Consider the following 18,190-nt stretch of genomic DNA (forward strand, 5'->3'; position numbering starts at 1 on the left):
TCTTAGCTAATGTTTCACTTGGATTACTTGGTCACTTCCTGAGCACTTGATGGTGGTATTTTTAAAATAGTGTCGGGACGACTGAGTTGCTCAGTGCCTTTGGCTCAAGGTGTGATCCTGAAGACCCGGGATCGAGTCCCACATTGGGCTCCCTGCAGGGCGCCTGCTTCTCCTGCCCGTGTCTATGCCTCTCTCTCTCTCTCCCTCTCTCTCTCTCTCCCTCTCTCTCTGTCTCTTGTGAGTAAATAAATAAAATCTTTTTTTTTAATAAATAAAATCTTAAAGTAAAAATAAAAATTTGTTCCAAAGATCTAAAAATTTAACCCTTCTAGATAGAACTAAGTTGTAGTACTTATTCTAATCTCTTTGAACAGGATTCTTAGTAAAGGTAAAATGATAATGTTTGACGTTTATTGTGTCCTTAAACTCTTGTTTAGTATTGCAAAGAGCTGAACTATCACCCTGACTCTGTCATGTCATCTTAAAATTCCCTCTTTCCCCATTCCCCTTTTTGATAAATTCACAGTGAGTACCTGCCTGATATTGCACTTAGGATGCTACACTGATACTAATAGAATCTCGGTAAAATCGTTCCAAAACTGTTGAATCGCATCAACTGTATCTTATTTTTACCTTGTGGGACATTGCACTTGTTCTAGCTTCTTCTAGTCTATAGAATGAGTCTGGGTTTTGGAGGAAGTAGTCTGCTAGATTTCACTTGTTATGTGTTAAGCAGTATAATATATAGCAGTTCTTTCATCAGCCTAAATAAATGCCATGATTGGAGGACCTTCTTTTTCTAAGACACTTCAAACTTATACTCACTTGGTGCTTCTGTGGGTCTAAGGCTCCCCACCCACTGGTATCCTTCTTTCTGTGGCCAGGTCTGCAGATCCAGGCCACCAACAACTTCAATTTAAATAGATGTCAGAAAACCACTATCCTTGGGGCTGTTCCACATGTGGGAATTTTCCACATGTAGACTCTCACTCTGGGTTATGGAGTCAAGCAGCTACTTTTCATATTTTTCCAACAACAGGTGGCACTTATAATGACCCTTTAAAAAAATTTATTCATTTGACAAGAGAGAGAAAGAGTAGCAGGCAGAGGGAGAAGCAGCCTCCCCACTAAGCAGAGATCCCCATGCAGGGCTCATCCAGGACCCCAGGACCGTGGGATCATGACCAGAGCCAAAGGCAGTTGCTTAACTGACTGAGACACCCAGGTGCCCCAATTCCCCTTATTTTATTTTATTATTTTTTCCCCTTATTTTAATAGAACCCCAGTAATAAGACTTCCGTGGCCTTTAGAACGTACCTTTTTTTGTACTTAGGAGTTGCCACATCCAGCATTTGTGATCAAGTCTTTAGCATATTACCTTTCTCTTAGATTACTGGCTCATAGTTCCAGTCTCTCTCATTCCTGGTCTGAACATTTTGACTGGCTTTCCAATGAAACAAGATGAGCAAAAGTTGTGAGAAAAATACAGGGCCATTTTTTGAGGACCCTTCTTATGGGGGAAGGGATTTCAGTGTTGCCTGCCTGGGCTGAAGATGGGAACTCAATGTTGAGCAAATTTGCTTTGTATTTATAGTAGAGCTACTCCATGCAGAGTACTGTTCTATATATTCTGAGACCTAGATCTCAAGCTTACGCTCTGAGATAAGACAGGCACACAAAGTAAATGTGAGCTCTACAGTCATTTTCAAGGTACATACACGTATAAGATTGTATTAACAGAATAGTGAGCAGAATACCACGACGGCATATGGGTACAATTTATTATCCCTATTTTAGAGATGAGAGCACAGAGGTACAGAGAGGCTAAGTAACTAGTAGTGTGGGTGGTTTGCTGAAGCATGTTCATTTTTCTGCTCCCAGAATAAAAACATGTGACCTACCACTGTTTTCTTTCTTTTTTCTTTTTTTTTTAAAGATTTTTATTTATTTACTCATAAGAGAGAGAGAGGCAGAAACACAGGCAGAGAGAGAAGCAGGCTCCATGTAGGGAGCTTGATGTGGAACTCGATCCTCGGACTTCAGGATCACTCCCCAGGCTGAAGGCAGCACTAAACCATTGAGCCACCCGGGCTGCCCAGTTGCTTACATTTTTAATGCTCAGCTATTCACTGAAACTTTTTTGTTAGGAATTTTTTTTCCTGCCAAAGGCAGGCATTAAACCACTGAACCACCCAGGGATCCTCCCTGCCACTGTTTATCTAAAGCCAGGAAAATGGAAGACTGGTGTCTGCCTCTCTCCTGGAAGAGAGCAGAGGCAGAGCTCGCTTGGTGTAAGCAAGGAGGAACTGGGTGCCCCGGGTCTTACAGGGACAGGTCTACTTTTATGTGTAGCTAAACCTCTTCATTCTGTCAGTCAGACAAGGGTTCTGTGAAGGAAAACCACGGCTTGGAATCCTTGGGGAAGCATGGGAAGTATGAGCCTCCTTGAAAGGTCAACTTGTGCTGACGTCTGAACCTGCCACTGGTGACCATGGCGTCCTGTCATCCTCAGACTTCAGCTTTTTCATGTGCAAAATGGGGGCAATGGTATCTGCCTCATGGGGATATTGGGAGGATTAAATAAGATGATGAATATGCTTGGTGGCAGCCACCACAAGGCCTACAGTTTCCCTGTGTTTCCTCTGTGCAGAGTGCCTGGTAAATAGGTAGTGCTTAATTAACAGCGGTTTATACTTATTACTATTACTTAGCTCATCGGCCCTATTTTATTGCTCTGCAATCACCACTTTCCTTCTCTTTCTCCAACCACACTCTAAGCTCTTCACCTCTAGATGTTTTCCTATTCTCTGCCCTCTCCTAAGCCCTCAATTCTGCTGTCTCCTGATACCAGATCATCCGTGTCCCCACAATAATTTGCAAACATTTCAGATCCAGCTGGTTTTGTCCTAGCGTTCCCTCAAATTCCAGTGCTCAAAATTGTAGTTTTTGGTTTAGAAATGAAAGTTTATCTAGTTTATTCGTAAGCCTTGTGCTTATAGAGTATGATCTCAATATTGCAGGGTGATTAGAAAGGATGAAATGCCAAAATCATTAGGCCTTCTACAGAGTTAAAGAATGGTATAATTTTGCGAAATAGTGGAAATATGCGTTTTGAATAGGATTTAAAAAACTATTACTCACTTCGTTTCCTTCCTGCAGAGATTACTGAGAACATTAAGTAACAGTTTATGATTGACTGACTCAGCATCACTCACTGGACTGTTTGTCATTAACTGTGCTCTAGAAGTGGTGCCTTCAAGGACTGCTTAGTTGGGTATGGCCAGCCTCTAGCAGCCACCTTCTTGTGCCTGAGAAGTCTCACCCAGGAGACTGACTAATGGGAATGTTGCCACATTCAAAGTGCATAGTTCCTTTGGAGTAATCTGATCACTGACTAAAAACGTGGTGGTATTAAGAAATTGTGGTTTTTGGTGTAATGATTGGAGTTATATATTTTTTTAAAGATTTTATTTATTTTAGACAGAAAGAGCGTGCACTTACATGTGGAGGGGAGGGGTAGAGGGAGAGAGAAACCCAAGCAGACTCTTCTCTGGGGATCTTAAGCACCTCATCTTCATTCCCTGTTGTAATCTCTAACTTTTGAGTGTTGTAGACTCTTCCTTTTGGACTTAACTCTTTTTTTTTAAGATTTATTTTTTGAGAGAGAACACAGAGAGGCAGGGAGCAAGAGTCTAAAGCAGACTCCCCACTGAGCATGGATCCCAATGTGGGGCTTGATCTCACGACCCTGAGATCAGACCTAAGCCCAAAACAAGAGTTGGACGGACACTCAATCAACTGTCCCACCCAGGAGCCCTTGTAGTTATATTTAAAAATAATTTTTATATTTAAAAAATACACACTGAAGTTTGAATTGATAAAATGATATGGTATTTGAATTTTGCCTCAAAATAACATAGTTTGGGGCACCTGGCTGGCTTAGTCTGTAGAACATGCAACTCTTGATCTCAGGGTTGTAAGTTCAAGCCCAATGTTGGGCATGGAGCCTACTTAAATAATAATCTAGTTCCGATTGGGGGGTAGTGAGGGAAACGGTTAGGAAAAAACCTGAGAATTGTTCAAGCTGAGTGATAGGTACATGGCAGTTCCTTATATTCTTCTATTTCTGTATACTTTTGCAATTTTCTACAATAGGAATGAATTCTTAGGTGCATAGTCCTAAGCGAGGCTTGAAAGGCTCATCTCTGAGTAGCAGTGTGTGAACTTTAGTACACAAAGTGCCATTCTGTGGTTGTTTGAGTCCTTTTAGGCTTGTGCAGATCCTAGGTGAGCTTTCCATGGTGTTGGGTAGTGTTTTTGTGTCTGTCACATGTTGAACGTGTGCCCAATGAATACTGAATGAGTAAATGAAAGCAAAGACACTCAAAGCCCTGATGCTTCTCCTTCTTATCTTTGCAGCGGAGCCCAAGGGGAATATGCTGGGCTGGCCACTATCCGAGCTTACCTCGATGGGAAAGGAGAGGGACACAGGACAGTGAGTATGGACACATAGTGTGGTTGCTCACCACCAGGTGGCAGTGGGTCTAACTCAGCATCCCTTTGTTTTGTGGTACACTCCCTTCTTAAAGGCAGGGAACAGGTAATCAAGAAACAGATTTCTTTGAACTGGCCATTACAGTCCTTGCCCCCAAGATATTTCACTGGACCATCTTAAGGGAGACCATTTGGAGATTAAAGGTTTTTGTTCAAACCGAGTCTTTAAAAGTTGGCCAGTTTTTAGATTCTTCATAGTAAAATACAGGCAACTAGCCACGATTAATCTTTTGGTTGTAATAAAACCAGAAATGGACTGAGATTGGGCCACCACCTACTGTACCTCATTTACTTGGGCAGCATGAATGAGCCTGACACATTTTTCTCTAACTCTCTTGGGAGCAAAGGAAGGAAAAGACAGGAATATTACCATTTCAGGTCTCCTTTCCCTGGTTCAGCCCTGGCCTTAGGCCTGGGCAAAGGACAGAGACCAACCTTTAATTGTTCTGTAACTCTTACTGTGACTAGGCACAGTTCTCATTTCTGTATACTCAAAAAATATTTATCAAGGGGTACCTGGCTGGCTTAGGTGTGTAGAGCATGTGACTCTTAATCTCAGTATCAGGAGTTCGAGCCCCATGTTGGGTATCGATATTACTTTTAAAAAGTAGAGGAAGAGGAGAGAGTGAGAGACAATCCCAAGCAAGGCTCCAGGGCCAGCATGGAGCCCAATGTGGGGCTGGATCCAACCACCCCAAGATCATGATCTGAGCTGAAATCAAGAATTGGACACTTAACTGACTGAGCCATCCAGGTGCCCCATAAATTTTAATAAAATATTTACGGAGTAATTAAATTCCCTTCCGAGGACTGTCATCTCTAAGCAGCAAAAGAGGAAGTGGAACAGAGTTCATGGTTCTGCTTCAATTTTTGCTTTAGGCATGAGAGTCTATCTCCAGGGTCCAAACTGCTCATCTGTGCCCGTATAGGGACCATCAGGTGCTAATAGGCTTAACTGGGTTCCACTAATCCCTAGACTCAGGGTTTCTAGCAGTTATCTGACATAGGTTTCAAAGTATGGTAAAAGACAGTATGGTTCTGAAGTCTTCATTTTGGTGATGATTAACACTAAACTAGAACTTCCACTGAGCTGTGGACTGGAGTTCTTAGAGGGAGCAGTGGGTAGGGGTTGGGAGCAGGACAAAAGTGATAGGTCATCCCACGAGAGTTAGAGAAAAATGTGCCAGGCTCATTCTGGCTGCCCCAGTAAGTGAGATACAGTAGGTGGTGGCCCAATCTCAATACATTTCTGCTTTTCATTAAAACTAGAAGTGGGATCCCTGGGTGGCTCAGCGGTTTAGCACCTGCCTTTGGCCCAGGGTGTGATCCCGGAGTCCCAGGATTGAGTCCCATCACAGGCTCTCCTTGAGGAGACTGCTTATCCCTCTGCCTATGTCTCTGCCCCTCTCTCTATTTCTTTCATGAATAAATAAAATCTTTAAAAATAAAAAAACAACTAGAAGATTATTTATGGCTAGTTGCCTGTATTTTGCACCGAAGAATCTAAAAGCTGTTTCACTTCCCTTTCAAATAAGGAGGAAAAAACAATTTTTTTCTTCCCCTTCTCCTGTGTCTATCCTGATTCCACACGTGTATTTTTCCCAGGCCTTTATCCTAGTTAAGGAGTAGAATTGATTTTTAAAGAATTTTGAAAAAGAGATCACTCACTAGTTGAATAATTATTCAGTACTGGTCACATACAATGTACTATGTGTGACCTTCCAGAGTTAAATCAGGTCATAAATCAGACACACGTAGTCCCTGACACACCAACTTGGTTTTTTAGTGGTTTTGAATTCTTTAATTTTCTAAGGAAAGGTTCGTTTAGAACTAGAATTATTCTCTGGACTTCAGGCTCAGTCAGCACTGTCATAGTATCAGAAGGGAAACACTGAAAGTCCTCTTGTCCAGGGAAAGGATGCCAGGTGACTGACATTAAAAGTCCCCTTTATGTTTTTCTTCTTTGGCTTCCTCGTACTGAGGTAGCTCTTGGAATTCTTCCTTGTTCTACTCTTACCCACAAGTTATCTGGGGATCCTGGGAAGGGATCCGTTCATCCTGTGTGAGCATCTCCACATTGCCTCCTTTGCCTCATGCCCTACCTGCCCAGAGGCCTTAGAGAGAGGTGGCCTCTGAGATCTACACTGTGGTACTTCTGGAAGGCCAGTGATGAGCTAATAACAAAGGGCCAGTTAACATCCAGGTTTTGTCCACTCTGATACTTCCCACCCCTCATTGTTTCTTAGTTCTCCAGCAGGACTGACCAAAGCAGCTTGGTCTGTGAATGTCCAGGAATTGGGGACCAAAGCAGAAAGGTCAAGGAGAAAAGATTTTGAAAGAACTTTTGACTGGACCTGGGCAGAGTTCTCCTGACTCATGGATCTTTTCTTGTTCCATTTCCTTCTCTAGGTTTTCTAGCCCTCTCTTCTCTCTGTCCCCCAGTGTGTGATGTTTCTTCACTGACCATTGTCCACACTGCCATCATCAGTGTCCTTGTTCTGTTCTGAAGGACAGAGGGAAGCTAGGACACAGCAGTTGGGGGAGGGCTGAGGGAGAGAGAGGCAGAGAAGGCCACCCAGGCTGTGAGCTTGTAGAAATACAGAACCCTTAAGTTTTGAAATGTTGGGATCCTTTCTAGATTAAAGATTTTAATTAAAGCCAACGTTTTCAGTTGGAGAAGAAAATGAGTTATTGCTCAAATAATCAGGGAGGATTTTTCCACATCAGAGAAGTCGAAGGCAGCTGTTCCTGCACAATAGACTCTAATGGGATCCAGTAAAATATACCCTTTTTTGAAAAGGAGTGTAGGGAAATCATGTACAATAGAACCTCCCAGATTCCTTATGCTTCTCTTATTTCAAGCTGCTTTGGTCAGTTATTTTCACATTTGTCTTAGGTTAAATTTCAGACGTTGCTAAAATGCAATAGCCACTGATTGATTTACTACATTAATTTGGGAGAATACAAATTTATTTATTTATTTATTTATTTTTATTTTTATTTTACAAATTTATTTAACAAATACTTACCAGGCACTGTCTTCCACCCTACATAATTAATAATTCAATTTGCTAGTCAAATAGTAACTCAGATTGCTGATCAGAGATGAAAATAAGCTCTAGAAAACACCAAAACCCACTCCTGCCTGCTAATTGTGTATGGGAATATTTTTCTCTTCCCAACTGCCTGAGACAAAGTAGTAGCCTTTGGTTGTTAGATTTTATTAGTAGTAAAAAATTTATTTCCCTTGTAAAGGAGCACTCATTAATACTTTGTCTGTTGAACACAGACTCATCCAGCAAGTGTTGGAGGATGAGCTGTGGGTTGAGTCTACGCTGGGTACATTGGGGAGTTGGAAAAATAGAGCATCTACCTAAACGGGCATGAATGCATGAAAGAGGATTGTTTTATATAAACTAAAGAATCAAATCTGAGTCCTATTATTTCCCTGACCTTTGTGACCCCACAATTTTAAAGTGAGGAAAGATTAACATTAAAAAATTTCCCCCCAAATTATTAAAGTTCCTTACTTCCAGACAGAAAACCAGAAGTGTATAATAGCAACATATATATGAGTCATGATCAAAACCTTATATTTTTTCTTTCTGCTGCCTTATATTAGGATATGTATTAGTTTCCTGTGGTTGCTGTAACAAATTCTCACAAACTTCGTGGCTTGAAAAAACAAAAATTATTTTCTCCGTTTCAGAGTCCAGGAGTCTGAAATTAGTTTCCCTTGGCTAAAATCAAGGTGTTGGCAAGGCTGGCTCCTTCTGGAGGATCCAGGAGAGAATCTGATTCTTTGCCTCTCTGGAGGCTTCCTGTATTCGTTGGCTTTGGGTCCCTTCCTGCCATAATTCTATCCTCTTCTTCATTCATGAAATTTTCTACTTACTTTGTAGTCAAACCTCCTTCTGCCTCCCTCTGCTAAGAATACTGGGGGATATATTTAGAACCCAACTGATAATCCAGATTTCAAGATCCTTAATTTCTCATTTCAAGAGCCTGAATTTAATCAAGTTACAAAATCCTTTTTGCTATAACGTGACATCCACAGACTCTGGGGATTAGCATGTGGACTTTTGGGGGGCCCATTTTTCAGTGTACCCGAGGATGGTTGACATTTTGTCTTGAATTTTTTTACTTCAGCAGAACTTCCCTGGTATAAATTCTTAACGTAGGCTTTGTATCAATATTTTATATTCATTAAAATTTTTAAATTTGAATATAGTTGAATATATTCATTTTTAATATTTGCCTTTTCCTTCTTGATCAGTGTTCTGCCCAGAAGGGATCCTTTTATCCAAAGGTCGTGTGGGAGAATAAAAATACTTTATGGGAAAGGACAAGTGACTTTGGTTTTGAGAAATTAAAGAAATTCAATACAATAGGGAAGCATTTTTTTTATTTTTTTAAAGATTATTTATTCATTTATAGAGACACACAGAGAGATACAATAGGGAAGCATTTATTTTTTTATTTTTTTAAAGATTATTTATTTATTTATAGAGACACACAGAGAGAGAAGAGAGAGAGGCGTAGAGACACAGGCAGAGGGAGAAGCAGGCACTATGCAGGGAGCCTGATGTGGGACTCCAGGATCACACCCTAGGCTGCAGGCGGCGCTAAACCGCTGCAGCCACCGGGGCTGCTCAATAGGGAAGCATTTAAAGTAGAAAAAGGATTTGAGGACAACACTGAATAACCAGCGTGAGATCAGTCACAGTTCCAAAGAGGCACAAGCTTTCTGTCAACAGAAGAGTGACAGCTTGCCTTTGTGTGCACACGTGTTTCCTTGAGTAGACAACTTTGCTGTTTTGGAGGAAATAGCTGTTAGCGAAGGTTTCCCTTCGCAAGCCCATTTCTATAATGCCCTAATGCCCATCCATTTCTCTCCAAGGGGTTGCAGCACTACTGGCCCTGGGATTCAGAAGAAGGAGGATTATTTTCAGGGTGATCATTGCTTTTCTCCTTGTTGTTTTCTGTTGGTAGAAACTCTGTGATGCATTTTCCTGTAGTGCAGCATCATCAGATCTACCAGAGCATGTGTGTTTGCTTGTGTTCACGTGATTTGTAGGAGGACATAAATGATTTAAATCTGGGAATTCTAAAATTGTACCCACCATCCACCTTCTGCAAAAATTCAGCTCATCTTTAAATGCTAGCTTAGGCTGTGGCTCTTGAAACATTTCCCTTTACCTCTTCTACTGAAGTGACACCCCCTTATTCTGAATTCCTGTGGCACCTGTTTATACATTTGCCAGCATTGTTGAACACAGGGCAGGGGTTGACTGGTTTTCATGTTCACTTTGATTCTTGTGGCAACTAACAATTCATTGCACAGAGTAAGCATCCAGTAAACGTAATTGATGTATCAGCACTGAAAGGCCTTGGACTTAAGTCTACCATCATCATCTCCCCTGGACCTTGGCAATGCCAAGCCAGAGCACTGAAGCTGTGATGTGGGCACTTGGGTCCTAGCGTTTAATTTCTAACTTTGTGTTCTTTTTTTTTTTTTGTTTTGTTTTAAGATTTTCTTTTCATTTATTCATGAGAGACACACAGAGAGAGGCAGAGACGAAGGCTGAGGGAGAAGCAGGCTCCCTCTGGGGAGCCTAATGCGGGACTTGATCCCAGGACCCCGGGATCAGGACCTGAGCCAAAGGCAGAGATGCTCAGCCACTAAGCCACCTAAGTGCCTCATAACCTCATGTTCTTATAAGATGCTTTCTACATATTATAGCTGAGGCAGGGTCAGAATAAGCCTGGGTCTGGTTTTTGGTGTGCTGAGTTGAGGGAGGAGAGTACTAATTAATACACAAGTCTTTAAATAGTAATATTTGTGGTTTCAATATTTGTTTTTTTTTTTTTTAAATTTTTATTTATTTATGATAGGCACACAGTGAGAGAGAGAGAGAGAGGCAGAGACACAGGCAGAGGGAGAAGCAGGCTCCATCCACCGGGAGCCCGACGTGGGACTCGATCCCGGGTCTCCAGGATCGCGCCCCGGGCCATAGGCAGGCGCCAAACCGCTGCGCCACCCAGGGATCCCCATATTTGTGGTTTCAAATGCAGAGTCCTCTTTTGGATGTTGTTTTATGATACAGTAATAATGAAATTGTTACAGATTTTAAGGTTTAATAATCAGTTTAAATAGAGCACGTGGTGCCTATTTAATCTGTGCTCCAAGCATGTTGTAGGACTTTTCTGCCATGGATAACATGGTGATAGTTTTTTCTCCTTCCTTTCATTCCATTCCTAAGGTTTGCCTCATTCCAAAATCAGCACATGGGACCAATCCTGCAAGTGCCCACATGGCAGGCATGAAGATTCAGCCTGTGGAGGTGGATAAATATGGGAATATCGACACAGCTCACCTCAAGGCCATGGTACCCATCTTCCACTAAACAGATGGGCGAGGTCTGGGTTGGGAAAAGATGGTGGGGAGAAGGGACTGGATAGTTTAGATCAATATTGTCTTGCTTTGCATTCTAATGGAAAGACTGCACTTTCCCCTCTAAATGGGTCTGGGGAAAATGGCATAAATGAAAACCTAACCATCTCTATTAGAAAAATAAAAAGCAACAGTCACATTTTTGGTCCATAATAAAACCGAACATAGTCTACTTCCTTCACTAACAGGCAGAAGGTCTTTTAAACTGCAATCCCATCCTCTTAATGCATATGTAAGAAACTAAATGAATTATTCATGGGTAGTAAGGATACCCGTTGCAGCGCCTGCCTGCCTCCTCCTTCCTGCCCAGCCGTTCCGTTCCCTTCTTCCCCCCATTAATAATAAAACTGGCAGTCACAGTTATTATCGATCTTTGTGGTGGGAATTAAAACATAAATGTAGATTTTGCAAATGGATGTGACTGTCCCAGCCATCACCTGCCAAATTTCGGACCACATGCCACCCTCCTTCCTGCAACACCAACCCCCATTCCCAACCTCACAACCTCCAGGAGGAGGTTGCCTAGCAACTGTATCTGCCTTCCACTGGTGGACTGGAGGCTGCATCTTAAGAGGGAAGGAAATCGGTTGAATAGCAATGTGATTTTCGTTGGGATTACTAGGCATGGAGTCCAAGAACTTCATGTAACTACCTTCAAAGGAAGGTGAAAACCCACAGCACTGCTCATCTCTCTCATCCATCTCCACCCTTCCAGAGCCCCATGAAGGTTTTACTAATAGATATCCTGGGACAGTAGTTGTAATTGTTAAGTTTCCCCAATATAGGATATGACCTTTAAAAAATGGTTTTTTTTTTTTTTCGCTTCCACATGAGTATGCTCTGACTCACTGGCCAGAAAAACAGGAACGTGCCTCTTATGTTTGCTTTCTGTGAAAAGGAAACGTAAGGAAGATTTCTTTTTACCAGAGCAGAACACTCCTTTATGGGAATTCTAATTTCAACAGAATGAGAGGGAAATGGAATAGGGGTGGGTTTGGCAAGATGAGCAGAGAGAGATTAACTGTGAGAACAGACATATCTGGAACCAAAAAGATCTAAAATAATTATTGAAAAAATAAATAAATAAATAAATAAAATAATTATTGATTTGACTAAAACCAAAGGAAAACCTTGGGGAGTTGAGTCTAAAATACTCCAAAATCTTCCTAATAGTCTTTTAGGTCTTGATCATGGAGACTTAGCCTGAATGGGATTTTGTTATTTCTTGGAATGACTTAAGAAAGTAATGGCAGTTAATCTTTATTGTCATCATATCTTGAGATAATTCCAGAAATGAAAAGACCAAGACTTCATCTTTCCCAATCCTTTAAAGAAAAACAAAGGGGTTTGCCAATAAAGACATTTCCTCCTTTGTCTCCCTCTGCTCTTTTCTTATCTTACAGGTGGATAAACACAAGGAGAACCTGGCAGCAATCATGATTACATATCCATCCACCAATGGAGTGTTTGAAGAGAACATTGGTGATGTGTGTGACCTGATCCACCAAAATGGGGGACAAGTCTATCTAGATGGGGCAAATATGAACGCACAGGTAGGCAATGCAAGAGGGACTTCCTGAAACAATGGTTAAGTCAAAAAAAGATTTTTTCCTCTGACTTCTAGACAGTGTCTTAAACATGATACTGAATTCAAACTGGTGGTTGACTTTTTTTATTGCCAATTTCAAGCAAAGTACTGCAATTTCACTGAGATTAGATTTGATGGAAGTGATGGAGCGGTTGGGGGAGTAAGTAAAGAGATTGACAGGAAGCAGGGAATGAGAACTGTGTCCTCAGTTTGTCAGAGGTTATGATCTTTCTCAAGGTGCTACCAGTAAGAAAGTTACCTGACTGACTCCCTTCCTAAGGGATCTCAGACCCAAGTTCTGGTCACTGGATTTTGGTCCCCCACAACATGGCATGACAATGGATAAGGCTTTAATCTGGCTTCGACTTGCTAAGTGTATAGTGGCTGAATAGTTCAGTCCTTGAAGGGCGAATCCTGATTATGTGTATATGTGTATATGTGTGTGTGTGTGTAAGAGACAGAGAGACAGAGAAGAGAGAGAGGAGAGAGGGAGAAGGTTCTGTGTAATGCACACCACTGAGCGAATGCTGTAGGGGCTATTGGAGTAGAAGAGGTCATCATCTTTCAGAGTTTTCCTCACTTCTTGGTCATTGTTGTTGTGGTTATGATTGTGGGTTGTTTTTGTTTTTTTGTTTGTTTGGTTTTACTTTACCATTTCAAATTCTTTCTTCTTTATTTCTTTCTGATTCCCTTTTTAAGTGTGGTTCAGAGATTGTTTATTGCTTCAATAGCATTAATGCACTCTTCATCTTTGACCATGTTGAAAATTAGCCCTAATGCCAAAGTGGCAGGAATGCCTGTTGAATGTTGTGGCTGGTATTAAGTTGGCCTCAGGAAAACTATCAGCCTTCCTTCCTTTTCCTTGGCTCAGCATCCCCTCAGCTACCCAAAGTGCATGATACTCAAAGCTAACCATGCAACGGGTGGTGCCATTGCTGGGGTAAAAATAATCTGTTTTTGCAGCAAGGAGGTACTTCCCTTTCTTTCGCTCAGTGTGCTTCCTCTCCTCCCTCTTGTGGTGGAAAATTAGGAATTGAGGATATACTCAAATCTGTATTTTAAAAACTAAATTAGGCTAAATGGTCAGTTGCTGTTTCCATAGAAACCATAAACCAGGCTGCCTATGGGATGCAAGGTTTTGACTGCAGAACTTGGCCAGAATTGAGAACATTTCTGTGAAGAACTCTGAATGCCTTTTCTCTGAGGGAAGAGACTGCAGCAAACAGCATGGCTGCCTTTCTAGAGCACCCTTTCAAGCTCTTGACTTTTGATTTTGGCTCTTTCCCTTTATGGTAGGTGGGAATCTGTCGTCCTGGAGATTTTGGGTCTGATGTCTCACACCTAAATCTTCACAAGACCTTCTGCATTCCCCACGGAGGAGGCGGCCCTGGCATGGGGCCCATCGGCGTGTGAGTTCTGGGCTGCTTGTTTCAGAAAGGTTTTAGAGACTGAGGATGAAAGAATGACCCCAAAATCGCTGTTCCTCTCATCAAGGTCTTCAAGTGTCATGGACACCTTCAATCTAGTATGCCAGTGGGGGCTGGGAGAGAAGCAGTGAGGGTGATTCAGGGAATGTCCAAAGAAGAGCATAAGTAGATTTTACTAACCACAGTGCTTGACTGGCCACACTAAGCTCCCAGTCGTGCAGTTTTGTTAACAGAGCAATGAATAGGGTCTTTTTTTCTGGAGCATTATGGATCTGAACTGGATTATTAGTACCTACAGGGACCTCTTAGACTTGAACTTAGATTGCCAAGCAGCCCTTTTTTTTTTCTTTTTTCTCTTTTTCTTTTCCTTTCCTTCCCTTCCCTTCCCTTCCCTTCCCTTCCCTTCCCTTTCCTTTCCTTTCTTTCTTTCTTTCTTTCTTTCTTTCTTTCTTTCTTTCTTTCTTTCTTTCTTTCTTTCTTTCTTTCTAAAAAAGAAATCAGCTGATGGTTACATTGAAAGTGAATTATCTATGACCAACAAAACAAATTCATAGGAGAAAAGTGCTTGCCAAGGACTGGGGAACAGGGACGTGGGTAGGGTGAAGTTGGTAAAGGGTACAAACTTTAAGCTATAAGATGTCTAACATGGTGATTCTAGTTGATAATACTGTATTGTATACTTGAAATTGCTAAGAGAATAGAACTTTAACTGTTCTGAAGGAAGGAAGGAAGGAAGAAGAAGGAAGGAAGGAAGGAAGGAAGGAAGGAAGGAATTGGATGTAAAATGTTGAACATTTTGCAGCCTGGATTCTTATTATATCTGAGATAAGTAAGGAGGAAACAAACCTCATTACTAGAAATAATTGGATGAGGTCAGAATAACACTAAAGTAATATTTTGTAGTTGCTGATAACTTTTTACACTGTGAAGTTGAATCATCTTCTGAAAACGATGCTGAACAGCCATTTCTTAAGTTTCTTCAGTTTTCCAAAAATGAACCAAAGGGGTCCAGTCTTCAGGATCCTGGGAGGCTGGCCCTCTTGCTTTTTTTTTTTCGCTTTTCTTTTTGATTATTATTTATAGCAAGTAGGGGCGCCTCAGTACCTCAGCTGTGGGGGAGGTGGGTGAGTGATGTTCACATGCTGGCCTTAGATATATATAGGCCCATGGGCCTCCTTCTTACCAGCATTGTCTATCCCTTAGTTGTCTTGGGAAGGAATGTGGGGGTGTGGGGCTGGGAGGTCTCCATATCTTGGTGAGTCCATGCATTGCAAGGTATTTCATGGCTGCCTATCTCTGCCAAATCCTCTGCCATAGTTCTAGGGTGAGCCACTGGGACACTGATGGCTGGTGAAGAGGAGGGAAGGAATACTTCCTGAACATATATTTCTTAGCAGGTGTCAATCCTTTAGTTCCTCTGCTAGGAATAGAGCTTTCTGGGAGGACTCAGCCCTTGCCTGTTTGGTTGGTCTGGATCTTTTTTATATCTTCTGAATTTGCATTTAAAAATAACAGGAAGAAGCATCTTGCCCCTTTCCTGCCCAATCATCCCATCGTTTCGGTAAAGCCAAGTGAGGATGACCGGCCTGTGGGTACTGTCAGTGCAGCCCCATGGGGCTCCAGTTCCATCTTGCCCATTTCATGGGCCTATATTAAGGTGAGGCCTGTGTCTATGTTAGGTGGGCAAGGGATGTGATATGTGGGTGGAAAACTAAGACTGCATACTTTCTCCTTAAAAATGAAGAAATCCAGGGGTGCCTAGGTGGCTCAGTCAGTTAAGCATCTGACTCTTGATCTCAGGGTCTGAGATTGATCCCATCAGACTCTCTGCTCAACTCAGAGTCTGCTACAAATTTTCTCTCTGGCTGACCCTGCCTCTTTCCCCTTACTTTCTTAAATAAAGAAACAAATAAATAAAATAAAATCTTTAAAAAAAAAAAAAAGAAACCCATGATCTGAGATGTGGTTCAGTGAAGATTATTGACTTAGGTGGAAGAAATCTTAAAGAGATCAGTTAACTTTATTTCATCTCTTCTTCGTGATGCTATTTCCTTTGCGTTCTCATAGTGGGTTTAACATCACAGAAACTGAGATGCCAGATATATTTTTCCATGAGTCATATGGATGTTCTGGGTATGTCATTTAGTTTCCTGTAGGATTTGGATAGCTTTTTGTAGGTAAAAAACATATACTAATTATTACACTTGGTTGAGATTCTGGGATAAATTTTAGGAAATAAATCTCACTCTGCTTTATATTTTGTAGGAACATGGAGGATAAGATTAAAAAGTAGCAGAAATTTTGCTTATGTGGTAGTTTCCCAAAGCTCTTTGCCCTTTAGAGCCTGTGGAACTGTAACTCTCCAGGGTAATTACACTTTGTTAGAGAACGGCTTTCGTTTCTTTGTGTTTCTCCAAAAAACTCTAGGGCCAGAGTTTCTTCAATGCAGCTCTTGTTCAAACTGGCCTGCCTACCTCCTGGGCTGACAAGACCGTGCATTGGATAGGAACACTTGTTCAGCAGCTAATTAGGGCAGCTTTCCCAAACTGGCTTCCCTCCTTAAAAGAACGTGGCTTCTGGTGAAACAAGACTCCACAACTCAGCTATGCAAATCATGTTGGAGGTTCTCTGGGGCTGGCTGTTATTTTTAAACAGTGTGGCATTTATGATTCTTAATGAAAACTTTCTGGGAGGCTGGAACAACAATTCTGTACCTCAGAGACTAAAACCTAAAACAATACTTGAGTTGTTTTACAAATAGTAACAACAAAAACTATCATAATCAAGGTCTGCTTCTTTGCAATTAGAATCTTATTCCCAGGTTCCTTTCAGTCCTTAGATTGTATAAACTTGGATTATTTGTTATGGATGTATTTGGGTTAGAGATTATTTCCCACATACAGAAAATAAATGCCCCAAAGCTGGTTTGGCCATATGCCAGGAATACCAGACGGAACCTCAGTTAGGGAGCCTGGGTGGCTCAGTCAGTTAAGTATTTGCCTTCAGTTTAGGTCATGGTTGTAGAGTCCCAGGATCAAGCCCTGCATCTGGCTCCCTGTTCAGCAGGGAGTCTACTTCTCCCTCTGACCCTCCCCCACTTCTCACGTTCATTCTCTCTCTAATAAATAAATGAAATCTAAAAAAAGAAATGAAATAGGTTTTAAACTACCCCTCTGACCTTGACCCCTTTCTTTATTTCAGGCTGTTGTTACTGGTCACTTGGGCTCTAGAATTACCTTTTTTCCCTGCTGCAGTCCATCTCGGACACTCCCTAGAGGGCTGCAAGATTTCCCCTAAGAGCTCAAGTTATCTTCTGGTTTCCTTTTTTGCCTTTACTGCTCAGTCTTAGTAGCCTACACAGAATCCTTAAGGGATTCTTCCCAAAGTGCACATGCCTAGGCCCCATCCCAGAGAGAATCACACTCAGCATATGAGGGGTAGGGCTTGGGCCATCAAACTTTCCAAGTGACTCTGATGCATGAGTTAAGAGCCACTGGCTGGCTAAACCCATTCCAAGTTCTTCATAGCAGAGGTTCAAGGCTTGCACAAGGTCACACAGCCCACCAGCCTCTACAGTAATCCCTGGACTGCTCTTGTACAGCTGGGTTTTTGCCATTCATCTCACCTGGAGCACCTTCCCTTTTCTTTTTGCCTCTCAAATTCTACCCATTCTTAGATTTTTTTTTTTAAGATTTTATTTCTTTGAGAGAGAGCGAGTATGAGCAGGGGGAACAGCAGGCAGAGGGAGAGGGAGAAGCAGACTCCCCGCTGAGCAGGGAGCCTGATGATGGGGCTCCATCCCAGGACCTTTGGATCATGACCTGACCCAAAGGCAGACGCTCAACCAACTGAGCCACCCAGGTGCCCCCATTTTTAGATTTCCACTCAAGTTCTAACTCTTACTCTGGGAACCTTTCTTTGTCTAGCTTGGCAAGATATGTCCTCTCCTTACTTTGTACTTTGGTGTCCCTGTTTCATTTGGTGCTTTCTCACTTGTTTTATACTAGTTATTAATACATACCCAGCTTCCATCATACATGAAGTATTCTGGGAGGAAAGTAGTAGGCAGTAAAAATAGGTGCAATCCTGATTTTAAGCTCCTTGTCGGTGATAATGTTTACTCTATATAAACACAGGGATTTAGAAACTACCAGAAAAGCGCAAGAT

General features: G+C 41.8%; 1 protein-coding gene across 1 annotated transcript in view; it reads left to right on the plus strand.

Moving 5' to 3' along the window:
• The window catches only part of GLDC (glycine decarboxylase), a 92,101-nt gene that overhangs the window by 58,399 nt on the left and 15,512 nt on the right, over nucleotides 1–18,190 (plus strand). The window contains exons 16-20 of the mRNA XM_055301929.1: nucleotides 4,420–4,495; nucleotides 10,818–10,943; nucleotides 12,412–12,561; nucleotides 13,893–14,005; nucleotides 15,539–15,680. Of these exons, the coding sequence (XP_055157904.1) occupies nucleotides 4,420–4,495; nucleotides 10,818–10,943; nucleotides 12,412–12,561; nucleotides 13,893–14,005; nucleotides 15,539–15,680 (607 nt within the window). The remainder of the gene's footprint in view (nucleotides 1–4,419; nucleotides 4,496–10,817; nucleotides 10,944–12,411; nucleotides 12,562–13,892; nucleotides 14,006–15,538; nucleotides 15,681–18,190) is intronic.

The sequence above is a fragment of the Nyctereutes procyonoides genome, unplaced genomic scaffold (assembly GCF_905146905.1).
Source record: "Nyctereutes procyonoides isolate TBG_1078 unplaced genomic scaffold, NYPRO_anot_genome, whole genome shotgun sequence".
In the NCBI taxonomy this organism is placed as follows: domain Eukaryota; kingdom Metazoa; phylum Chordata; class Mammalia; order Carnivora; family Canidae; genus Nyctereutes; species Nyctereutes procyonoides.